The 26505-nt window shown below is 39.2% G+C and overlaps 1 protein-coding gene across 2 annotated transcripts in view; it reads right to left on the bottom strand.

The window, feature by feature from the left end:
* The window catches only part of Rnf128 (ring finger protein 128), a 102131-nt gene that overhangs the window by 47298 nt on the left and 28328 nt on the right, over nucleotides 1-26505 (bottom strand). Inside the window, exon 1 of one of the 2 annotated variants that reach the window (XM_027433667.2) lies at nucleotides 8746-9214. The exons of the other annotated variant lie outside the window; for it this stretch is intronic. Within the exon in view, the coding sequence (XP_027289468.1) occupies nucleotides 8746-9214 (469 nt within the window). Of the gene's footprint in view, nucleotides 1-8745; nucleotides 9215-26505 lie in introns of those variants that run through there. 2 annotated transcript variants of the gene reach the window in all.

Raw genomic sequence — 26505 nt, forward strand, 5'->3', positions numbered from 1 at the left:
CAAACTATTGGAGTGTTGAGGTTTTTTTAAAACAATTTTTCTGATTACAAAAGTAAAATATATTCAAATTAAGAAATCAGAAAATAAAGAAAAGACAAGGAAGAGGAAAACAACCCGCAATTTTACCAACAATGTTAATAATATGGTGTTATTTTCTTTTTAAATGCCAAGATAACATTAATTGCAGGCAGCATTTGTCTAAGCCACTTCGATATTTTCTCTGAAATGGTAATGTCTAGAGAGATCATAAAGACACAACAAATTTTAGTACTGTCATCTTGAAGAAAAGGTCAAAATGAATAGAGTTAACTCAAAGTCATAGATTGGTACCTAACTTGATTGTTCAAGTGTTAAAACTGAGTGAGTCACAATTAGATTCTGAACCCAATAACCTCCAATTACATCTGGTTTCCCACTGCTCAGCATGAATCACCAGACTTTGTTTTGCTAAAAAAATCAATACTGTAGTTAGTCTATTGGCAAATGCAAGAAGAACACATACCATGATGCAAAGAAGGCCATATACAGCTGAAAAAGAGAGCAGGAAAAGCAATAAGAACAGAAGACTCATGCAGAGCTTCAAAGTAGAGCAGAGTGTAGCAATTGGGAACTGTCTTAGTACCATTATCAAAACACTTACACACGCACACACACATGCACATGCACACGCACGCACACACGCACACACAAAACAAGTATTTGGTAATAAAATAACACCCTATTCTGGGCAGTAGTGGTGGTGCACGCCTTTAATCCCAGCACTTGGGAGGCAGAGGCAGTCAGATGTCTGAGAGTTTGAGGCCAGCCTGGTCTACAAGAGCTAGTTCCAGGACAGCCAGAGCTACACAGAGAAACCCTGTCTCGAAAATAAATAAATAACACCCTTCAATATGTAGGGGAGGGTAATCACTATACAGTTTCTATAGTTGACTGGGCTATCACATACAAGGGGACTGTCTCTCAAGCGACACAATTAATAACTATGATACATAAAAGTTTTTTTTTACATTGGGCTATTCTATTGTCTTCTGGGATTTGATATTATTTTATTTTATCAAGTTAGGTGCAGGTTACACAAGTGCTTTCATTTGTGAAAAAATCCATTGAGTTATGAGCTAATGATTTATGTACCTTTATAATTATGTATGTTATATTTCACTAAAATTTATACACACACATACATAAACACACACACATATATATGTGCATATATATATATATATATATATATATATATTCTTTTTTCCCAGTGTTGGATCTCCAACCCAGTGCAATCCTCTCCAAAATAGGTGGTGCACTGTCAAATAAAGGTTGGAAAACCTCCAGTGATATTTTACAGTTGTAAGGACAGAAATGTATTTTAAAGCTACTTCAGTCAATGAGATACAACTTCATCAAGCAATAGGGAGCTGGGAGGATATCTCAACTATAAAAAGACATCACCTATAGGAATATTGAGAGAAGGATAACTAAAGCACAAATGCTGATCAAACCCTTCAAAGGTGGCTTCGGATATCACTCAGTTGGTAGACTGCTTGCCTAGCATGCACAAAGCCTTGGGTTTCATCCTCTGCACCAAATAAACTGAGCTTGGTAGTGTACACCTGTAACCCCAGCACCCTGGTGGCAGAAGCTTGAGGATCAGTATCTCAAGGTCATCATGGGTTACATAGGATGATGGAAGCTGGCTTGGGATACACCATATCCTGTCTCAGGAAAGAAAAAGTATGTCAAAAGAGCAAAGTCTTAATAGACAATGCACATGGGGTAACATAGATCACTTTATAACTGTTGAGTATATCTTTACATAAACACCTATGGAGAACACATTTTTGTTTTAACCCAAGTAAATCTTCATCCAACTATTGCACTTCCTCTCTGATGGCTAATGGAAGAAGTTCAGTTCCGTTCCAGCCCCTAGTTAATTGTCATGACCTTCAACTAGAAGAGAATTCTCTTTTCAATTTTACCCACACAAGGAAAATTTGTAATTAAAAGCATTGAGTTTTGACACAAGGCTGTAGTGTACACAGTACATATGTAGAATTTAAAAAATAATATATTATTAGAAAAAGAAAATTATGGCTAAAACACTAAATATGACAACTGGGTTTTTCTACAAACATGTATGCCTTTTCAAAATTTTCTGAATATTACTACTAATTATGAAAAATTAACTACTACAATAAAAGTAAAATAAAAAGCTCTAGCCATACATGGAAAAGATACAAGAAAGACTATTAATGGTTTTTACTTCTGTGCTAGGGAATGTTGAGTAATACATTTTTATTTTACATTTTACCTATACTTAGTTCTATAATCAGAAAATAACACAGAAAATGTATGTTTGTACTGTGTATACTACACTCCTATATTGCAACTCAGTGCTTTTGATTACAAATTTTCACAATGTTAGAAGTGGGAACAAAGGCAAGAAAAAGATGGGGAACACGGAGGCGTTAGAATATATGTGATAATACATATTTTCCAGAGATGGAGGGGGTAGAACCTTCTTATTTGCATGGAAAACAATGTACTGATCTAGTTATGCTTCCATTTTTAAAGATGGGATCATTTTATGCTGGGAAATTCAAAATGTTCAATGGAAGCATTTTAATTGGAGACACAAGTTGAAGGCTGGCATAAATAGGCTTTTTTTTTAAACATCCCAAAATAGCACAGGTTAAGCACAATGTAAAAACTCACATGTGTCACTATTTTTTTTTTTTGTTACCCAGGTAATTTTGTTTAAAAACCCACAGAATTTAGTTATTAGGTTGGTCGCTATAGAAATTAGGGTGCCTCTAGTTGGAAGTATTTCTCTACTCTCATCATGTATTCTCCCTGCTATGAAATCCTAAATCCTTTAACAGAGTATGCTGTTTACTCAATTTTGTATACTCACACAAGAAACACAGTTAGTAATGAAGTAAAATGAAGTTCAGTTTCCAGTCCTAGGATACTTTTCTAGCAGATGTTGTGACCCTCTAGCATTTGACTCCTTGTGTGTTTAGGGCAATTCAAAAGGCATTTCTAAGGTGCATCCGAAAGAAAGGTTCCTGTGAGGAGGAATCTAAAGACTAACAAAACATTACAATGACTACCATCCAGCAGGAAGGCAAAATATGTAAACAAGTAACAATGGGCAAAAGGCAGAAAGTAGAAGTGAAGTGCTGGTTAACCAAAAGATTTATTTTGTTTTAAGTGTGGGCTGCAGCAGGCAGAAGAAAAAATTGTATTTCATAGAAATGCTATAATTGAACCTCATATATGTGTGTAATTGTTGTGTGTTAATTAAAAATGAAACTGGCTGGGTTTGGTAGCCCATGCCTGTAATCCCAACACTCAAAGAGGCAGAAGCAGCGGGATCTCTGTGAGTTTGAGGCCAGCCTCACTGCTTTATCTAGTTTCGGGCTACTCAGGCTTTCCATAGTGAGGCCCTGTCTCAAAGAAGTAAACAAGCTAAACTGTTTTTTAAAGAAAAAACTATTTTAAAAGATAAAGAAGGATTTGTGCTGAAATTTGAAGGGTGGGTGGGTTTCTGAGCTGCAGAACTGGGAAGAATAATAGCAGAAGTGCACTCAAATAGCCGGTTAAAGAGTTTGCTGCACAAGCCTGATGGCTAGAGTTGGATCCCTAGGCCCCAGGGTGAAGGAGAGACTTGACTCCTGAAGGATGTCCTCTGACTTTCATATGTATTCTATGGCATGCACACTGCATTCCCACAATAATTTAAAAATGACTAAACAAATGATACTAGGAAAGGATAGAGTACATCTAAGGCATTAATGAGAGAGGAGAAATATAAAGTTTTCAAAGTACTTTGGGACCAGTTTATTAAATTGTGTATGCTATGCTGAGCAACAAATTGTCAAATGTGTAAGCAAGGCATTTATGTGATCAGAGCCGTGCTCTGTTAGCAACATGGAAGAACTGCGTGCAGGAAGAAAATGACTGGAGGCAAGGAGACCAATCAGAAAGCTAACTGCCGTTCTCCAAGAGAAGACATGGGAACTGAAAGCAGGGTATTAATTATCACAAGACAGAAGGGGACTGTGTGACACTATTTAAAGTGATAGCATCAACTTGATGCCACAGCTGTTTATAAATGGAGGGAGCTGTGAGGCACAGAGTGCAATGGGAAAGAAGTGGTAGGTAAACCGGCTAATAAAACAGGGAAGCAGGAGACTGGGAGAAGTCCATGCACAGCTCACAGTATCAAATACAGTACTACAGAGATATGACAGGAACATTTGGAAAATGGCTATGGTATTGCAAATCCTCACCACTTAATCCTACAATTAACTTATTCTACTGGAAAAGTTACTATTCTAGAAGAAAAGAAAAAGGGAGTCAAGCATATATTGGGACTGTGATAAATCAGCAGAAAACAGTATTTCAGGGCCAGGTATTGCGGCTCACACTTTTAATCCCAGCGCTAGGGAGGCAGAGGAAGGCGGATCTCTGTGAATTCAAGGCAGGCCTGGTCTACTGAGTGAGATAGCTCAGACAAACAGTATTTCAAAGTCCCTTTTGAATGGAAAAAAGATTGGGAGCTTAACTGAGAAGAAGCTACTAAAGAATGTCAAAGCTTGGAAGATCAAAAGTTTTTCCTTGTGAAAAGAAATTCTGCCCTATCTACTCTATGCCTGAAGGGGTTTAAGTTAAGATTTTAAGTTATGTGGACTTTGAAATACTGGAGGCTGCTCATTTTCAAATTTTGTTCTCTGAACATAGCACTCAATTTTCATTTCATAATATACATTTAACTAGCTTACTAGGATCACAAAGAACATTTCATCGACACCATCTCATTTAATCCTAGCAACCTTATGAGGCTTAAAAAATTATGCCTACCATATATGAGAGAAGTCAGAGAAGTAAAATGGCTGCCCTAGAGATTAGAAATAGTAAATGGCAGGCCCTCATTCTCTTAACTAATGTACTGTACCCACTTTCGACAAAGTACACAAGCATCTTTTACATACCCAACTGTGTTTGACCGAAGAGCACCCAATCAAGTCACACTGTTTAGTTCATTCATTTTTTTTTTTAATAAAGCCGTCAGGAACAAGGCTTCCCCTGCCACCTCTTCCCCCATATGTTTCAAGTTCTTGTGAATGTGTCATAGACCATGATGGCTCTATGTAGCTCTGCATAGGCCTTTCAATAAATTCATGCCTGCCCAGACTGATGCAAGGAAGATTGTACAGGAGAGTACGCAGATCACTTCAACCTGTAGGCTATTCTCAATTAGACAGCAGGCATGGTTTAGGCCCATCTGCTTGTGCTACGAAAGAACAGTAAGTTGTGCAATTGAGAAAGCATGCTTCACATACTTTTCATTGTGGAAAAGCTACAATTTAGGTGGCCTCAGTGCTTACTCTAAATTTTCTGATTTTTCATCTTTGAAGTGACTCTGAATGATTAAACTTTGCTAGCAAATTCTCTCCAGGATTTTTATCCAGGTTTCTGGATCAATTTGGTTGAAATCTATGTAGTCAGGCATTCCACAGCAAGCAATTACTTCATATGTATCCTTTGCAATGGCCTATGTGAAGCCGGGTTTTCTGAATAGTTTGTCACCAAATAAAATCCAGACATAGTTTCATGGGTTGATAGACAACTACACTTTGTGGGCTTTGTTTATTTATTTGTTTTTTGAGGCAGGTTTTCTCTGTGTAGCCCTGGCTGGCCTTGAACTCAGTGATTAGAGATCCACCTAACTCTGTTTTGAATTAAAGGCATGTACCACCATGCCCAGCTAATAGTGACTACCTTATTGTGAAATTTTATAATCTATTAAAATTATCTTCAATTTCTTAATTGATTGCTCACACATTGTGGAATTTCTCTCAAAATAAATAGATATAAAGCAATGGTTCTGCCAGGCATGGATGGTAATGGCCCGTAATTCCAGAACTTGGGGTGCTGAAGCAGTAGGTTCATGAGTTTTCAAGGCCACTCCTGAACTCATTGGATTATCAAGTGAGTTGGAAGCTGCTCTGAGCTATACAGTGAGATCTGGCCTTCGAAACAAACAAGTAAACAAAAACCGAAAGCAATGGCTTAAAACCACTTATTTCAGTCACTTGAAATGATACATGCTTAAGATTTTATAGTTATAATAGGGGAGAACGTAGGTATTCTGTATAAATTCAAAGGACAGATGATTCAACTGTAGCCCCTCGGAGAGTCTGTGAAGACAAGAGTATGTAAATGAAGAAGACAGCAATGGCTTTTCCACATTTGGTGGCCCCTGTGTAATCCATAATGAATTAAAACTGAAACCTCCATCCTACCTATCCACCACGAGGATACAAGATAATTTTTTAAGCCAGATGTTAAGAAAGCCCTGGTTTTGTTCTCAGGAGAAAGGCAAACAGCACAGTACTTTCCAAACACTCAATAGCAAGTGTGAACACACTGCTTTCTGCCTATGTTGAAAAGTTAGTTTCTCTTGAAGTTCAAGAAAGAAATATCATTTTATGCCTCAAAAGCAATTGTTTAGCTTTTGGTGTAGTTAGGGTAGTTGGAGAAACAGTGTTATCTGTTCTACCATCGATTCAGGCAATAAAAAGCTTCAAAAGTATCCAAACCGTCCACTGCACTTGTAATTTTCTTTATTCCTGTTCAAGATCCTGAAACACAACAGACCTAATTAGATTTTTCAGTCTATCCACGTCTTCAAATTGGTAACTGAATGATCATACATTTGTGCATTCACTTTTTGTTTCCTCTTATCATTAATCTATTATACAACTAACATTTATGACTGTTTATCACCTGAACCAGGCTTATATATTATCCTCATCGAAACACAAATATCATCTCCATTTTACAGACGGGGAAACTAAGACTCAGTAAGGTTAAATAATCTGTCCAAGGTCACAAAGCTATTTAAATCCAGAATTGGATTGCCAATCTTGACTCCAATGTCTGTTTTTCTTCCTACACATGGTGCCTGTCAATAAACAATAATGTCTGTGTGGAAAGCCTCGTACATAGTAGGAGCAAAACAAAAGTTAATTTGTCTCCTAAAATTATCAGATAAATGTCCTTAACAGGAGTCTAGTAGCTTAACTAGGAACTCTCTAAATAAAACATATTATTCAACTGGAAATCATTCATGCAAATGAATCTCATTTGGAGAAGACTAAGTCAAATCCTTATAAAATCAGAGAGCCAAATAAAGACTTTAAATTTTCCTAAGCCTCATTATTTCACTCTAGTAGCCTTTCCAATGTAATTGCATTCTAATCAATGTATTATTATCTAGGAAGGATGCAGTTTTCTCCCTTAATCAATATTCTAAATCTAAGAACTACAGCATTTCAGAGCTGATGCAGACCATAGTGTTCTCTCAGCTCAGCTGTATGTCTGCATGCTCTGCCAACTCGGTGCCCACCCTCTATACCTACACTACCATTTGACACATAACTTGCACAAGGTCACAAAGCTGAGCCAAGCAAAGGGGCTTGGAGGAACTCAAATCTCTGGAGTTCCGGTTCAGTGCTCTTTCCATTATACCACACAGCCACTCAATGCAAGTGCTCTCCAGGGAGGGCCAGTGGTACAATTGTAAGCAGCACACAAATTCTCATGCAGCTAAATAACTAAATTCCTTTCTTTGGGCACTCCTAAAGAATTCTCCGTATCTGCTAACCTTTGGTTGCATTGTCCTAGACTCTGGAAGGTTTTATTTCATTTTACCCTAGAGGCAAACCTGTGGATAATCGCTTTCTTATTATCCTGTCTCATTTGACTGATGAGAGTACCGAGACTCAGAGTTCAGATAAGTTACCCAAGGTCACAGGACTAGTAAGCACCAGAGCAGAAATTTGAGTCAAGGTCTGACTTTAGGCCCTGCTCTTAACAGCCATGAAACACTGTTCCTTGTCTCTTCCGTTTTCTCCCCTGCTCTTTTTTTTTTTTTTCTTCTTTGTCCTTCAGGGCCTAGGATCACAAATCACAAAAAGGGAGGTTTCTGGAAGGGCAGCTGGAAGGAGTGAAACAGTCACCCCCGCCATGCCCACACATTTCAGAAGTACCTGGACTACTTTTACAAACTCTGGGCCTTTATTTTTTCAGTAATACTAATCACCTGCTTTGGAACTCAAGAACCTAAATCAGATTTGTCAAGAAGCAAACAAAAGCACTGATAACAAGAAGTACTTGGGATCCAAGACCACTGGGCACAGAACTCCAAAGCTAAAGTTTCCACAAAAATTACAATGAGGTTAACCGAGTACTGTAACACAATCTTGTACTTGATACATAGGAAACGAACGTGAAGATAAACCAGAGAGTGGAGAGAAATCCGTTTTTATACTGCAAAGAGATTCCCAGGCGATGTTCCTTCCTCCTAGTTTAAAAGCCAATGTCCACCCTCCTCCCACACCCTTAATCCTAGGCAAAGCACCCTCATGAAACATCAGGAAAGAAAGACGCAAAAGCCTCTGCTGTGCTAGCCTCTGTGTCGTCGTCGCCCCCCCCCCCCCGCGCCCCCCGGTTTGTCTTACCCTTTTCCACCACAGGCAAATTAAATTTTGAAGGAATTTTTTGAACCCAACCCCCACACCTGGCAAATCTCAGGGGGGGACCCTGCTCTACTCAGTGGGGGCAAAAAGGGCACCCGCTGCTTTTTCCAAGCAAGGGGATGTGGGGGAGGCTAGCACTAAGGTAAACTGGGGAAACTGGTCATGGTAGAGGTTTGAAGAGGTGCAAATTAGTAGCTGCACTCACCCGGGTGAGACATGGGGATGACCTCATTGCGGGTCCCAGGGAAGTTAAAGATGACGGCTCCAGAAGCCCCTCTCTCATAAGCCAGATGGATCTTGTCCGCGAAGGTGCAGCCTCCGCCGCGTTGGATAAGAGCCAACCAAGACACTTGCATCGTGGGCACAGTGAAATTGGTGTGTGGGTTACAGGCGTTGAGCGCCCCGGGCCCGTCGGGCGGTACCAGGACCCCGGAGACGGGCTCCAGCGGGGAGTCCTGGCCATACACGCCCTCCTCGCTCAGCTCCCACACCGTGCGGTTCACTCCGGTGTGCGGAACCCGCCAAGACACGTTGAGGTACGCGGTCCACACAGCTTCGGCTCCCCGGGAACCGGGTGCGTGCGGACTCAGAGCCAGAAGGAAGCACCAAGCCAGCAGCCGGGCAGCTCCGCAGGCACCGCGGCAAGTGACCCGGGTCCCGGGTGGCGGCCCCATGGCTCGCGCTTGGCGGGAGACCCCGGCCGGAGCTAGGTGCGAGCCAGGTGGGGAGCGGGTGGCCAGCAGCCGGCGAGCCGCCAGCGAGGTCGCAGGCTGCCTGAGGGCACGCAGCTGTGGCGGCCAGGCTACTGCAGAAGCAGATCCCTCCAGCAAGCGCTAGAGATGCTTGCTCGCGACTGCTGCGGCCGCGTCGGGCTCTGGGACGTTAGGGCGAAGCTCCGCCCAGAAGGCTGGGGGTAGAGGTGGCTGGGAGAGAGAGAGAGAGAAAGAGAGAGAGAGAGAGAGAGAGAGAGAGAGAGAGAGAGAGAGAGAGAGAGAGAGAGAGAGAAGAGAGAGAGAGGAGAGAGAGAGAGAGAGAGAGAGAGAGAGAGAGAGAGAGAGAGAGAGAGAGAGAGAGAGACAGAGAGAGAGAGAGAGAGAGAGAGAGAGAGAGAGAGAGAGAGAGAGAGAGAGAGAGAGAGAGAGAGAAGAGAGAGAGAGAGAGACAGAGAGAGACAGAGAGAGACAGAGAGACAGAGAGAGAGAGAGAGACAGAGAGAGAGAGAGAGAGAGAGAGAGAGAGAGAGAGAGAGAGAGAGGAAAGGAAAGGACACTGCGGGATCCGTCTCTAAAAAGGGTCGCAGGGTGGGAAAGCCTTACAGGAGAGACTCTTGAGGTTGGCCAGCCAGGTGTGTCGAGTCCTCTTTGGGAAGAATGTAAGGGCGAGAAGCCAGAGAATGCGCCAATTTAAGAGCTTTCAGTTCTGATTCTGGTTGGAGTCCTTTTTGAAAGGCACGAATACTTTGTTCCCTCTCATTTGCCTGAAGGGGAGTTTGGGCGTCAGGGTAGAAGAATGGGAAAGTACTTCTAAAAAGCCCCAGGTCCAGAGGGTGTAAGTCCTGAGTAGGTGGATAGTGCTGGGGTTACATGTTTCCTGGTTTCTTACAGGAAGGGCAAATAAAAAGCGCGTCCTTATTACTCCCTTTACTAAATTATTTTCTTAGTGGCCACAAATGGTACATTTTCTTTACCTGATCTCAGCAAGTGCTATCTGTGTGAGAGTGTCTTTCTACCCCAGGCTAACACATTGCACCAGATGCCTGTTGCAAAAAACTCGACAGTCAAAACAGTATTACTGTCTTCACACATCTCAAATCCAAGCCTTTTTTTTTTTTCACCTACCACAAATCAGGTTTGACCTAACAGATATTCCAGCACTATTCGTGATCTAAACTGGATTGCCTTTCTAGACACCAACTAGAATGAGGCTGACCCACCTGGACAATTCACCAGTGTCACTGTTGGGTATGATATACTCATACTTCAGTTTGCATCTCTGTCAATACTATCAGTGACTACATTTACTGGATTCTCAATGTGTGTGGAAGTAAACTGAATTAATATACTTGGTGACAGGCAGTTCAGAATGTATTTATGATTTAATTTTGGACAGGGTCTTCCTTTGTAGCCCTGACCAGCCTGGGACTAACTAAGAGGAGGCCAGATTCGAAGTTGGGTCAATTCTCTTGTCTAGTTGAGATTACAGTTAAGGACATATGGTACCAGGCCCAGCTTCTGAATAGTTTTGTTGTTGTTGTTGTTGTTTTGAGACATAGTTTCTCTGTGTAGCTTTGGAGCCTATCCTGGCACTTGCTCTGGATACCAGGCTGGCCTCGATCTCACAGAGATCCGCCTGCCTCTGCCTCCCGAGTGCTGGGATTAAAGGCGTGCACCACCACCACCCGGCTAGTTTTTGACTTTTAGAATTTACTTCTCTATGCCTCAATGTCTCCATAAATTATAAATTGGGAATAATAGTGATGGCCTCATGGAGTTGTTCAGATGGTTAAAAGTCTTCATATAAACCACTTAGGACCCTGCTTAGCAGAGAGTTAAAATTATGTTAAATACTGTTACTCAACAAGTTTAGGGGCACAAGAGTTCTATAATATTGAGGTTGTTACCTTGCAGTAATAATCAGAGATAATGATGTTTCTGAGTCAGGCTTAGCTACTTTTTTGGTTCAGTCTACTTTCCAGCACAGCATCCCCAAACACTCTTCTCCAAATCCTTGGCCCCAGCATTCACTTAATAGTATTTCCCAAGATTAAGCATAGATTTGTTCTATCCTTGATATTCTTAGGACCCTAGAGAAACCTAGAGGAAAATTAACACCATCTATCAAACACCAACTATAATATAAGTGAGTATTCTGTGAAGCATGCACATTGAGTGTTAAAAGGAAGTTTAGGAGCCATTTGGGCTAGGGATGAGACCAGTAGAAACATACTCCCCTCCCAATATCAATGCTGTTAACCTTTGAGATTTAAAATACCCAAACAAAAAGTAGAGTAGCATCATTCATCTTTAAGAACTAGTATAATTCCAGAGATTATCTGAGTGAGTTAAAGAAGAACACTCAAATATAATTTAAGCAATATTACTTGAATGAAAATCAACTATATTGTTCTTTGAAGAGAATGTGTTCAAAAGAAGGGAGATATTTTGTAAGATATTTACAAAAATAAATATGAGAGATGTTTATTCATATTATTTATTTATTATTTCTTAAATATTTATCTCACATCCACTATATGCTATGAACTAAATGATAAGTCAAATAAAATATCAACTATGCTTTTCTAAAGCTCATGAAATTAATTTCAAAGAGTAAGGAACAATCATTGTGTTACTCAATAAAGTATGCATATGATACTGTCTCTACAATAAAGGTCTATGCAGGCCAATAGTGGATAATAGACAAGAGTCCCCTATCCCAGACTAGGAAACCAGGGAAAGTGTACAACTGTGCTGAGCTCAAGAGGATTAGTCTTTCTAGGCAAGGAGAAACACAAGAGAAGGCATGGAGGCCTGAAAGAGAAGTGCTGGAAACCGGCAATTACAGCCTTCTAAGTGCAGAATGGTTCAAACCCAGAGTGCGAAGGGGATGGTAATGCAAGAGAAAATTAGAAGTCTGAGAATGAAGTTCGGTGACAGAAAACTTGACTAACATATGTGAGGCTCTGGGTCCATCCCTAACACTGAAAAAAAAAAGTAATGAAAAAATATAAAATTGAAGGCCAGACCTTCAGAGTATTTGGAGTAAAGCTAGGAAGTGTCTGGACTTGATCCAAAAAAGTAATATAATCAGGATTTAAACAGACAGTAATATCAGATCTGCAATTTCAAGATCATTACGGCTTCTGTGTGGATAATAGATTGGAAGGAACAAGAGTAGTATGGGGAGCTGAGGTAGACTTTGACAGTATTCCAAGTGGGAAATGAAGGTAACCTGGACAGTAGACATGAGAAGATGTGGGCAGAATAGGGATTCATTGTGGAGGGCAAATCAGTAGCACTTATTTTAAGGGATGGTACAGAAGGAGGAATAGGGTTGAGGCCTTTGGTTCTAAAGACTGAATTATTCGGTCAAGGAGTACAGGAAGAGGCCTTAAAATGTGTGCAGTTGATAAGAAAGAGATAAGTTCCCTTTAGACGTGTTGATTTTGAGCTGTCTGTAATGTAACCAGGTAGAACCGTGTAGTAGGTCATTGGCTTTTACTGAACAATTACTAAATGTAAGGCACTGAAAAGGCAGAGGCATAAAGGGAAAATTCTTTTCAATTAAATCAGGGTTTAACAGGACAGTGAGAGAGATAGGCAGATAGTAACCATATATAATAATGAACAGTATGATCTAGTAAAGTGTAGGTGTTCCTTAAACGAAGAGGACAAAGATGATATTCAGGCACAAGTAACCATATACGAGGATAGCAGAGAACAATCAGGAGAGATAAAGAAAGGTGAGAGAAAGAAAATGAAACTAGTCAAGTAGGTGGGACATGAAGAGATTAAAATATGCAGAATCAATATACATATCACCTATGAACACACACAAAGCAAATTTGACAAAATGATTAACTGTTGCTAATCCTAGGTGGTGGGCATATAGGTGTTAAACTATTTTTCTTAACTTGTCTGTGCATTTTGTACTTTTTGTAATTAATGAGTTTAAACTGTGATTTTTAAATTTTCTTCAATGTCTGTTTATTTTGCCTGCATGTATGTATTGCATCATGTGAGTGCCCGGTGCTTATGAAAGTGAGAAAAAGGTCTGGAATCCTCTGGAACTGGAACTCCCGAGCTGCCAAAAGGGTGTTGGGAATTGAACCCAGGTCCTTTGAATGAGCAGCCAGTACTCTTAACCACTGAACAATCTCTCCATCCCCTAAGTTGTGGATTTATATTGGAGCTAGTGGAACATAAGAATAATACAACAGATCTTGTTTTAAAAATCCATCCAGACTGTTACGGACACAAGAGTGGTAATAGAGAGACTAGCAAGGAGGCTAATGTCACCAGATTTCTTTGGGAGGTCTAGCCCAATTATGAAATGGAGACATCAGGCTACCATGGCTTGATGACGCGAACCATTAAGCATCCCCTTGCTCCGAGTCCATCCTCACCAAGCAACCTTCTTATTATCATTTAGCTTCTCATGTAAATATGCCTACAGGGAGATAATACACTCATCAGCAAACACTAGTATCAGGTCCATTTGGAAGTTACCCTTCTCATTATAAATTAATCAATTGGCATTCTGGCTTACATATTGGCCTCCTGTGAATTTGGTTAACTGTGAGTCAGTCCCCAGGAGCCCAGTCTCTGGTTATACTACCAGTTAAATTTCAAAGCTTTCAAAGCCGAGAGCCAGATTGTGGATCCTAATTGCGTCAACGTCTTTCCATGATGAGTAACTTGCAGGCTGTCCCTACCTTATCCCCATGTCTTACTGAGGAATATTTTCAGCCTACTACTAAGAATTAAGTCTGCTGCTCATCAGGAGCATCACCATTGTCGGGGACCTGACTAGAAATGCTGGCACCCATTTCTGCTTCAGTGCTTGCAGTATCAGATCGCACTCCTTCACAAAGCATGGCATGCTGAGTAAGATTACACTTTTCCTGTTGGAAAGTTCCCTTTCCCGTTAATGCAGTTTAATTCTCTCCCTCCCCCTTTCCCACTCTTTTCTTCTGATTCTGGATCCTCAGTGTCTCCATAGTATCCTTGGCCATATCCCTATTCAACTAGGGCCTTTTCTCTCTGGAATGGCCTGGAACCAATCTCACCTGATTCCTGTCAATTGAGTTGATTAATTCTAAGAATATTCTCTCGGAGTGCTACTCTCCTTTAGGCTAATAACAGTTACTCCGACTACTGTTCTTTAAACATTACCAGGTGTTTTACATACTTATCTCCATCTATTATTATCCCCGTTTTTTTTTTTTTTTAACAGAACAGGAAACAGGTTCAAAATTAGCAGCAAGCCTAAAGTAGTTAAACAGAAGCAGAATTCCAATGAAGTTCTGACTATAAGTATTAATAGCTGATAATGACTCACACCATTCCTCTGTAGAGTGGCATGCACACTGTAACTTGTCTTTATGCTAAAGAAAATTTAAGGAGCATTTCTCATTTGCATTTCAGGCACTGCCACCATTGAGGGAGGGAATAATAATTGAGCCAAGAGCCTTTTTGTATTATTCAAATCCTACCATGAAGCTGAACTCTGCGAAATGTTCCTATCAACAACAGCAAATGAAACAGCCCTGAGCAGGCTCTATCTCGTGATGAACTGATAAAGCAGAGCAGCATCCTGCGGGAGCAACAGTGTGGCGCCACTCTGGCAGATTAAGTTTCCTATCACACGGAGTATCTGCAAAGGCATAGAGATGAACGATAGTGTGCAGCCTAAAACATAGCTGCAAAACAAAGACAGAGAAAAAGAAAACGAAAAAGAGACACCCCATCTGACCTCTTACCATTAAATACATGACAAAACACAGCCTGAAATAACTGGTGTCTTCCACATCAGCGATGGTATAGGTATTCAACTGGATAAAATAGGTGTGCAAGCTCTGTAGAGCAGGCTTGACAGCTGTTATATGGCTACTTCCAGATAGCATATCATCACTTGAAAATGTGAGCATGCCTCAGTTAGTGCACACTGGTCTACAGCCATTGTTTTCATACACCCAAAGAAAGGACAGAACTTCAGGGAGGGCCTTAGCAATAGTCAGTATGCTGCACCTAAAACTCAGAACCATCTCCTTCTGTCCATCATTAATAGTTATAAATAAGAACCTACTATAGTCAGGCAGTTTTTACCTCTAGAGACAATATACTGTTTCTTAACAAAAGAAGAAACAGGCCCAGGTCTAGGAGCTTGATGATGTCACCCATGGTTACCAAATGGCAGAGTTGGAATTTTACTCCATGTCCAAGTATAAAACCACACTCTTCCCATTTTTCTCTCTTTCCACATTAAATAACACTACATTGAAAAATAAAAGCAAAAAAAGACTTTTTATTTATTGAGAACCTACTACATACCAGGCACTTTACAAGGATTAATTGTATTCTCAGTTTTTTTTTTTACAATAGTCAATATTATTAAAATTCCCATTATAATTCAGATGAGGACCATGAGTTGTAAAATGATGAAGTTATACAGTAAGTATGTGGCAGAGTTGGATTTCTCATGAGAATTTTCCTGGCTTCCCATCCCATGTCCATTTTCCTCTGATGCACTATCGCTCTGTATACATAGAAATGACAACATTACGAGGTGAAAAGAATGGATCCTTTTTGGCTATCTCCTGTAACAGTGTAGGATGCTAAGAACACTAAAGGTCCTTGATGGTCTGCTGAGCAGCCCCCAAAATCCTAGATAATGGAGACCGTGAGAATGTGTCTAACCATCAAATGCTTCATAATGATTTGTGAATGTCTACATATTTGGTTGTACAAGCGCATTCACATGTATGTGTAGAAATGAGTACTTCAACACATGCTTATGATGAGTGCTTTGCACTCAGTGAGGAAAACTAGCACAGGAAGTATATTTTGTTGGAGGATATCACAGAGAACATAAGCTAATTGCATCTGCTTGATTTCCATTAGAGGATCAAATTACATACAGTGAATTTAGGGAGGGAGGTAGTTAAGAGGATCACAGATTGCTAAAGACTTTCTTTGCTTCCTCACTGTGGAGAAGAGCTCAAGGCAAGTTTGGGGTGGCTTAAAGGGATAGTTGGGCAGAGAAGGTGCTGAAAGGAGCAGTGGAGATGAGGGGTCTTTCCCCTTCCCCGTGCTATCTGATGAGACTACTTGGAAAGCCCATATTGTCTCATAGAGATCTTTCCTTTTCAAGTTTCTAGAGAAATGAAGATTCCAAAGTAATTAAATCTGAGACCACAAGGTAGAGGGGTGTGTGTGTGTGTGTGTGTGTGTGTGTGTGTGTGTGTGTGTGTGTGTGTGTGTGATCAAAAGAAGTAAAAAACAGGGAAAATGTGCCTACAAATTAATTAATTCTTTAATTAATTGTGCCTACAAAATGACTATATATTTGAAGTTTATCTCCACTCTGGTCATCAAATCCCAATATGTCACTCTGTAATCAAGATCCACAGAACTCATGCTAATCCCTACCCTTATTTTTAACTTTGAAGTTGAGTGGTTATGTAACACCAGAATGTCTACTTCTTCTTTCTCAACCTTTTGGTATGGATATTAATGATCCATTGAATAGACTTATTTTGAACCACTATATTACATTATAGCATAACAAATTTGATAGTGCAGCTAAATTCAGCTTCATTATGGGGATACATTCTGAGAAGTGCATAATTACGATATTTCATCATTATGCGAATATCATAGCATATACTTCCATAAACCTATATTGAGCAGCACACTACACACATACAGTACATGATATAGCCCACTGCTCCTAGGCTATAAACTTGAATAGCACACTACTGCACTGCTTATTGAAGGCAATTATAAAACAGTGAGAAACATCTGTGCTCGCAAAAACACCTAGGGACAAAAAAGGATACATGAAAAATGTGGTATAAAATGTTTTAAAATGGTATACCTGTGTACAGCACTTACCATGAATAGAGCTTCCAGGTCTGATAGTTGCTCTGGGTGCATCAGTGAAGTAGTGAGTGAAGAGCAAGGCCTAGGCTGTGACCACACATTACTAAAGACTTTGTAAACACTGTATAATTAGGCTACACTAAGTTTATAAAAATATTTTTCGTCCTTCAATAGTGAATTAATCTTATACTAGATTGGTTCCAGTGTTGTTCCCGCACCTCCATTATTTCTACCAAAGAGCCTTCTGTTCTAAGAAATTAAAGGACTCTGAGAGCAGATCACAAATTCAGGATAGAAAAACTGCAGTATGCAGTCAGAGACTGTATTGTTGGTATCCAGACGCTGGACACTTTGCTCATGAGCGTTTGGAGATCATTCATATAAAAGACTATTTGTTCTTGGGGAAATGCTCACCAGCAAAGAAGCTTTTAAGAGGACAGAGAAATTTTGCTTTCCATTTTACCTCTGTAACAAATATACATATAAGAACTTGAACTATTCATTTAATAAATAAATTAACCTTAGCTTGTTTCATCTTTTTTCTTTATTAATGTTCATATTTTAATTTTTGTAATAATTAAAACACTAATAGATTTTATAGTGCTCTCTCTCTCTCTCTCTCTCTCTCTCTCTCTCTCTCTCTCTCTCTGTCTCTCTCTCCTTTTTCTTTTTGGAAAGGAGCTCTTGTTATGTAGGAAAGCCTGACATGGAACTCTTTATGTAACTCAAACTGCCCTCTAATTTGCTTCAGTGTTCCTGACTCAGCCTTCTGGGTGCCAAAATGGCATGCATGGACAGCCACTCTGAATAGTATTCTTTCTTCATATCTTTATTTTGTATGCCTTTCCACTTATTATTATAATATTATTATTTTTACCTTTAAAACTTATTTTATAAGAAATAAACATACAAATGCTCACACTATTGTAGGCCTACACAAGGCCAGAGCCATCAAAATCTCTGTCTCCCACTTCCCTGCCTGGCTTCACTGGAAAGCCTTCAGGGCAGTAGCAGGAATGGGACTGTCATCCTCTCTGATAACAAGACCTTCTGACATACTTCCTAAAGACACTGACTCAGGATCTTTTTGAGTGTGTTACTCTTTATCCCAGAAACATGTCCAGTTGGCTTTTTGTTCTTTTATTTTTTTTGTATCATAGAATTGCCTTAAAGAGTATAATACATCGTGAACACTTGTCTTTCTAAAAATTATTTCTTTTACTTTTTGAGATGATAATCTAATTGCAGTATTTCTCCCTTCCCTTTCCTCCCTCAAGACTTCCATATACCCCTTCTTGCACTGCTTGTTGTCAAATTCATGGCCTCTCTTTCCACTAATTCTTATTGCATGCATGATACATATATAGTCCTAAATACATAAATACATCCTGCTAGTCATTTGAGTTCATATATTTTCAAACTTTTAAAGGAGCTATAAAAAAATGGAATCTTGAAATTCACAGGCAAATGGATGGAGCTAGAAGAAACCATTTTGAGCAAGGTAACCCAACCACAGAAAGACAAGCATGGTATGTTCTCACTCATATATGGATCTTAGACATAGAGCAAAAGATTACCAGCCTATAATCGACACCGCCAGAGAAGCTAGGAAACAAGGAGGACCCTAAGAGAGACATACATGGTCCCCCAGAGAAGGAGAAAAGGACACGATCTCCTCAGCAAATTGAGAGCATGGGGGAGGGGAGAGGGAGTTAGGAGAATGAAAAGGGGAGAAGAGGAGGATTTGAGGGAGCAGAAAGGTTGAGTCGGGGGAAGAATAGAAGAAACCAAGATAAGAGATACCATAATAGAGGGAGACATTTTAGGCTTAAAGAGAAATCAAACACTAGAGAAATGTCTGGAGATCTACAAAGATGACACCAGCTAACAATCTAAACCACAGAGGAAAGGCTACCTTAAATGCCCTCCCCTGATAATGAGATTGATAACTGACTTATATGCCATCCTATAGCCTTCATCCAGCAGATGGTGGAAGTAGAAGCAGACACCCACAGCTAATCACTGAACTGAACTGGAATCCAGTTGCAGAGAAGGTGGACTGATGAGCAAAGGGGTCCAGACCAGGCTGGTGAAACCCACAGAAACAGCTGACATGAACATCGGGGAGCTCTTGGTTCCCATACTGATAGGTGGGAAACCAGCAGGGGACTGATCTAGACCCCATGAATGTGGGTGTCAGTGAGTGAGGATACCTTGGGAATCTATGGGGCCCCTTGTAGTGGATCAGTACTTATCCCTAGCATAGGAATAGACTTTGGGAGCCCATTTCACATAGATGGATACTCTCTGAGCCAAGACACATGAGGGTGGGCCTAGGCCCTATCCCAAAGGATATGAAACACTCTGAAGACCCCCTGTGGAAGGCCTCACCCTCCCTGGGGAGCAGAAAGGATATGTGATAGGTAGGGTTTTAGTTGGGGGGGAGGGTGGTAGGTGAGAAGGGGACAGGAGAGGGAACTGGGATTGTCATGTAAAACAATCTTGTTTCTAATTCAAATTTTAAAAATGGGATAAAAGGAGCTATAGAATATTCACAACACTTTCTGCTATTTTTTTTTTTTTACCAAACTTTCATGGAAGTCTGGTTTTTTTTGTCCCATACTTTCTTTTTCTCTTCTTCAGTTATGCATCTATTAGATGACAGGGGTTTTTTCAGCTCCATTTTAAACTTATGGGACCACCATCATATATGTGCTGCATTACTGTCCGAAATGTCATTATGTAGAATATGTTTGTACAACTAAATAAATGCCTATGGTATTGTCATTGTGTAAGATACATAAGACATTCATTGAGTTTCTATATGGACCTGGTACTAATTCAGCAAATAAGGTACAAGTTAAGAAATTTTAAAACAAACATGGACAATACATCCTTTAACCCACAAACAGAATTGGATTCCTTTTCAGTTGCAACAGCATTTTCTATTTCCTACAAAAACTGATGATTCTGAAAAAGCAATTTAAGTACCAGCATCCAGGTTTAGAGGTATAGCTCCTGGGTTTAATCACTAGGACCACAAAAACATTCTTGAAAAGTAGGACTATTGAAACAATTCTCAATATATAACAAACCCCCAGTTAACTTCACACTGAGTGGTGAAAAGCTGGAAGCTTGTCCTCTAAGATCAAGAACAAGTCAAGGGTGCTCCTCCTCATTACTTCTGCTTAACATAGTACTAAAAGTCCTGACCACTTATGTTACACAAGAAAGAGAAATGAAAGTCATTCAAATGGTAACCAAGGAAGAAGTAAACATGATAACATGATAAGAAGTTCTGTGATAAATGACCTTTATTCATTTGATTCAAAAAATTCTTATATTATAAAACTCTTACATGTGAGAAATCTTACAGGACTCCAAAAGCATTAGAAAATGCAATCAGTTATTATTGTAAGGAAATGAATCCTTAGTAATATTTTGGTAGCAATGGCCACGAGGGGCCATGGGTGAGCTATGAACTAATCTGAACTTTGCATTGTTTTTTTTTTTTTTGACAAACTGTTATACATAGAAAACCATAAAACCTCCAGGAAACAACTGTTGGGACTGATAAACACATTCAGTAAGGTTACAGGGTAGAAAATCAACTGAAAACAATCAGATTAATAAGACACTCTCTAAAAAGGATACTGAGAAAATCTTCCTACTTAAAATTACCTCAAAAAGAAGTAGAAGAGGAGAAATTTTAACAAAAGAGGAAGCAGATATCTACAGTAAAAGGTATAAAGCAGGAATGAGAGAATGAGAAGATAGAACACATAAATGGAAAGACACTTTGAGTTCATGAATAGAAAGAATTAACAGTTCAAATATCTGTAATATCCAAATTGGCCTACAAATCTAGTTTAGTGCTTCCCCTATAAAAACTCCAAAGGCATTATTCACAGAACTAGGAAATAAACCAAAACAAAATGAAAAACAACTTTAACATTTGAATGGAAGTACAAAGGCTCTCAAATAACCAAAGCAGTCTTTAGCAAAAAGAGCAAAGCTGAAGGGCTAGAGATGAAGCTCAGTTTGTAGAGCACTTGTCTAGCACACATGAGGCCCTGGGTTACAAAACAACAACACATCAAACTGAACATGGTGGCACACACTTGCAACCTCAACTTTTTGGGAGTTGTGACAAGAAGTTCAGGAGTTCAACGTCATCCTTTACTACATAGTGAGTTTGAGGCCAGCCTGGGATATGTAAGAACTCTTAAAAAAGGGGGCAGTGAGGTGTGGAGAAAGCTTGCTTGCTATAAAGAGCGGAATAAAATATTTGCAAGTCATAACTTGAATCAGGTGCTAATATTCAAAATATAAAGATAATTCAACAAAAAATAAATTACCTAGTTAGAACGGGGAATAAAAGTGAACAGATATTTCTTAAAAAGAAGACAAATATCCAACAGATATATAGGAAATGCTCAAAACCTCTAATCGATAGAGAATTTCAAATCAAATCTATGAGGAACCACGTTTTATACCCGTTAAACTACTATGAAAACTGTAAAAGACAAATGTAGGCAAGATTGTTGAGAAAAGAGAACCTATGCACACTGTTGGTTGAATGTAAATTAGTGCTGCAGTATACAAAACAGAATGGAAGTGCCCCAATAAACTAAAAATAGAACTACATTAAGATCCAGAAATTTTACTACTGGCATATACCCAAAGGGCATGGAATATGTATTGTAGGGATAGCTACACTCCCATGTCTATCACAGCACTCCCCACAATAACTATAATATGAAACCACTGAAGTGGCTATCAGTGGATAGTTGGATAAAAAAACAAAAACATGGAATACTATCCATCCCTTTAAAATAAAGAAATCAGTTCTATCATTTTGAACCACACAAAGAAGCCTAGAAGCCATTATGGTAAGTGAAATAAGGTCAACATAAAGGGGAAATTACTGAATAATCTGACTAACATTTAAAATATGAAAATCTGAAAACTCAAAGTCATAGAAGTGGAGAGGAGTATGATAACTACCAGAAGCTGGGGTAGGGATGGTGTGAACAGGGAAAGGGAGATGTTTGTCCAAGCTACAAAGTTTCAGTAAGGATGAATAGTTTCTAGTTATCTGTTAGATACCTTGTTGACTATTGTGACTACAGCTAGTAATAATGTGTATCATACATTTCAAAATAGGTAAAGGTATTATTTTTAAATATTCTCATTATGAAGATATGATAAGCATGACATGATGTACATGGTAGCTAGCATAGCTTGATTATTCTATAATCTATAGGTATTGAAACAAACATCTTATTATACTACATAAATCTATATAGCTATTATTTATCAAAAGTAAAATAACTCTGTCAAGTCTCAGGAAGTTATTTGAAGGTCTTACCTACTTTTTTCTTACTGCAAGACAGTGATGTCTGTACACAATAGGGAGCTGCACTAATGAAATCTTAACAGTATGATCACCTAAATAAGAACAACACAATAGTCTACATAACAAAATAGATCATAGGAATCTCACAAGGTCCCAAATCTAGATAAAGATTTACAGGCAATAATTAACGGTTACTAAGAGAGGGAGAATCAGACTTGTCCAAAGACAAGCTTTCTTATAGGCTATCCAACCCCAAGTGGTCATCACCAAACACATATGCTGCATATGAGCTACACTACATGGAATTAGCAGATTCTATTTGTATAATAATAATAATAATAATAATAATAATAATAATAATAATAATAATAATAGAAGTCATGACGTGGTGTGAAAATGGGAGGAGTTGGAGATGGATTAATTGTCAATAGCTCCTCTGACAGTGGTGGGACTTCGTGAGTCCCATCCTCCATCCATGCTAGGCTTTTGGCTGGCTTGATCAGCATGGCAAACTTTTCTCAAAAGTACAATAATATTATGTATATCTTGGGGTAACCAACAATCATCTAATTGGACTTAAGACCCACCAAGTGAGAGGGGATTCAGGCCTGTTATTGTAAATTGAGGCAGCCACATGTGTCTATCGAGATCATGAACCCTAGTGGAGAACCTCCTACCACATTACTAAACCAGTATAATTCCCAAATGCATTGTAAATGCCCACAGAGAAGTGTAAATCTCCCCGTTTATCAAAGAAGCTGCTTCTTTTGTAGCAGATAGAGACCATCAAAGAAGTCCACAACTGGTCAAAATGCAAAGAACAACCGGCTGTGGGGTGTCTATCCCCAGTTGATGCATCTACAATAAACCCCCCACACCTGAGGCCAAGGAAACATCATAGAATATGGGGTGGAAAGATTCTAAGAGTCATTTTTCTTTAGGGAAGCATGCTCCAGTGGATGGGCCCACATCCATGCACATACAGGCAGTCATAATGGAGTCAGAACGCCATAAACACATAAATGGAGTCAGTGGTTATTAAGAGAGAGAGGGAGAACAAGCACATAATGTTTGGAGGGAAAAGTGAAGGTATAGAGGAAGAATTGAAAGGTGGATAGGTATTTAGAATACAATTGAGAGTAATACTGGTACAAAGACATTATAGCATGTATGAATATTCTACGAAGTGTGAAAATAAAATAAAACAAAAACTTAAAGGGAAAATAGAAACTTAATATCTTTCTTTGTGTGTTCACACAGCGTGTGACCACAATCACTGATTGAAGCTAAAACTTGCCCTTTAGAAACTAAAGTCTCCATGGGTGTGGGCAAAGGCGAATTTGTATTGCAAAGGGCAAAGTCACAACTTCACAGCTGCCAACTATATGCATTAGGATTAGCTGCAGCTGCCCAGAGCTCAAAATTGATCAATAACCTGGAGTAAACAAGTATCTGGCAATAAGTGACCAGGTGCTAGAACATACGAGACAAGTACAATTGGCTAGCATGCGATTCGTCATTCACACAATAATTAAGTTCTGTCATCTCCAAATGAAACAGATGCTACAGTTTTGTTGATAAGAGGAAAACAAGAAGGGGCAAGCAAACTTTCAACAAAAGGGTTGCACAAATATGGCTTCACAGTTATTTCTGTTTTGATTTCACCACTAATTATGCAGTGTAAAATATAGGAATGTTCCTATATTACTAACAGGGAAAACTAGTATCAGAGACATTAAAAGGAAAACATACCCAGATGTACACCTCACCCTGGCATTCATAAAATCCTCTTTCCCCAAGCTAACGATCTCCCAATTATTAGGCTGTATATATATATATATATATATATATATATATATATAATATATTTCTTGAATTACTGTCTCCATGCAAATTTGAGTGCTGACTGACTGGATCACAATAGTTTAGGATCTCTACAGCAAACTAATTCAGACATAGGAATCAGCCTCTGCTTACTATTCTGTATGCTGTCAACTCCGGAACTACAAGAAAGCCTTTTTATCAGAGGCAGTGAAGTGGCTCAGCAATATTTGCGTAACATAGGGAGGGGAAAAGGCAGAAACTGAAAGCATGGCGCTCTTTTTGTTTGAAGAAGTGTCTCTTTAAGGTTACCGTCAATAAAGCCCATCAGTTCATTAAACATCTTATTTTCTTAGATGGCAACTGAGGTATTTAGAGAGCTGCCAAGAGTACATGCTGGGCCACTCAAAGTGTTTAGGACACAGCTCTCTGCTCCTGTGCTTGCAGGCCTTTTATTGGGTTAGATTCAGGATAGAATGAAAACATTTCAACACACAGTCTAAAAAGCAGGCTAATTTATATCTATGCTTTCAACTGGCCATACCCATGACATATAACAGAAAATTTCAAGTTTGAAGACAGAGGCAATAGCTACTTGCTTCACAGTAGGATCCTGGAGAGTGGAATTATATTACTTTTGGTCATTCAGTTTTCCCTTCAAAAGAATCTTCTCACTACAAGTCCTGTTAGGTAGCATGGAGAAAGCAAAGAACAGACAGGCTTTTCAGAAATAAACAGTAGTTTAATCTTACATGGTTACTGTAGTCACTGTACACATTTAGGAATAAAATTTTCTAAAAATGAGTTTTCACTCTTCCTGTCCTCTCTGATGTACAAAATCAGAGAATAATTAACAGTGGACATAGAGAATATACATTTTCTCTTTTTACATTTCAGTGATCTGAAAGACATTTGGGACTGGGAATACAGTTCACTTGATATAGTGCTTATCTAGCTTACAGGAAGTTCTGGCTGAGTCGGATCCCCAGGACTATGTAGAATTGGATTTGATAGTGCACGTCTGTAGTCCTAGCACTTGAGGGTCATCCTCTGCGATATGGCCAACTTGAGATGAGAATGGGATATTTAAGACCCTGTCTGAGAGAGACAGAGTCAGGCAGAGAGACAGAAACAGACACAGACAGAGTTGGGGAGAAAAGCCATCTATTCTCCAATACTTAGAATAATAAACATTTTGGGGCTGGAGAGATGGCTCAGGATTTAAGAACATCCACATGGTGGCTCACAATAATCTGTAGCTCCAGTTCTAAGGTGCTTGGCATTCTCTTCTGACTTCCATTGGCTTCTACATAAATGTGGTGCATATACATACACTCAGGCACACACACACATAAAAGAAAATAATTACTTTAGAAAAGAATAATACACATCTTTGAAGCTTCCAGTATCTGAAAACTCTTATGAGAGCTGCCAGGCATGATACAAAGATGAGCATCACAAAGCCTCTCCACTAAATATCTCAGTCCACTGGGGGCAACTTGCTATCCAAACAAAATTTGTGGGTCTTCTATGTGTTTCAGCTTGTATGCAACTGGATGATCAGCAGCACCAGCTTTCAATGAAAGGAGCATTTAATGCCGGTTGTCTATGCGTTGAGAAGTGATGCTTTTATTCTTGGATTTATTTTAAATAGTATCCTAATTGATCCTGTGAACTCTAGCCAGATTATTATTTGTTAGGCAGTTCTAATTATGCTAGCTCTTACTGTATGTTGAATAAAATAGATATCTCTTGACTTGTATTCTAGGTCTTCAGCTATTTAGGCTGAGCTAATCATAGTCTCCTCTACATCTTCTCTGTATCATGTTTTGAAGGACTGTAGATGGAACCCACAACTTCTTGCATTATGGGCAAGTATTCTTCCATTGCATCTGCAACATCGTCTGTATCTCTTACATTATATTGCATGTACTTACTTACATGTCTTTCTCTTTCATCAAGGATAGTTCTTTGAGAAGGAGGCCATGTGTCCCTACATTGTACCCAGTGTAGCAGAATATATTTGAAGGACAAAGAAATGGATAGCAGCAAGTAGAAGATACTTTGTCTAGTTTGCTATTTAATTGGTATGAGCCTTCTACTGTTTCTGTTAAAGCATAATTTGCATAAAATAAAACACACTCTGTTAAATTCCATAACTTTTGACAAACATACACAAACACCT

The sequence above is a fragment of the Cricetulus griseus genome, chromosome X, assembly GCF_003668045.3.
Source record: "Cricetulus griseus strain 17A/GY chromosome X, alternate assembly CriGri-PICRH-1.0, whole genome shotgun sequence".
Lineage (NCBI taxonomy): Eukaryota > Metazoa > Chordata > Mammalia > Rodentia > Cricetidae > Cricetulus > Cricetulus griseus.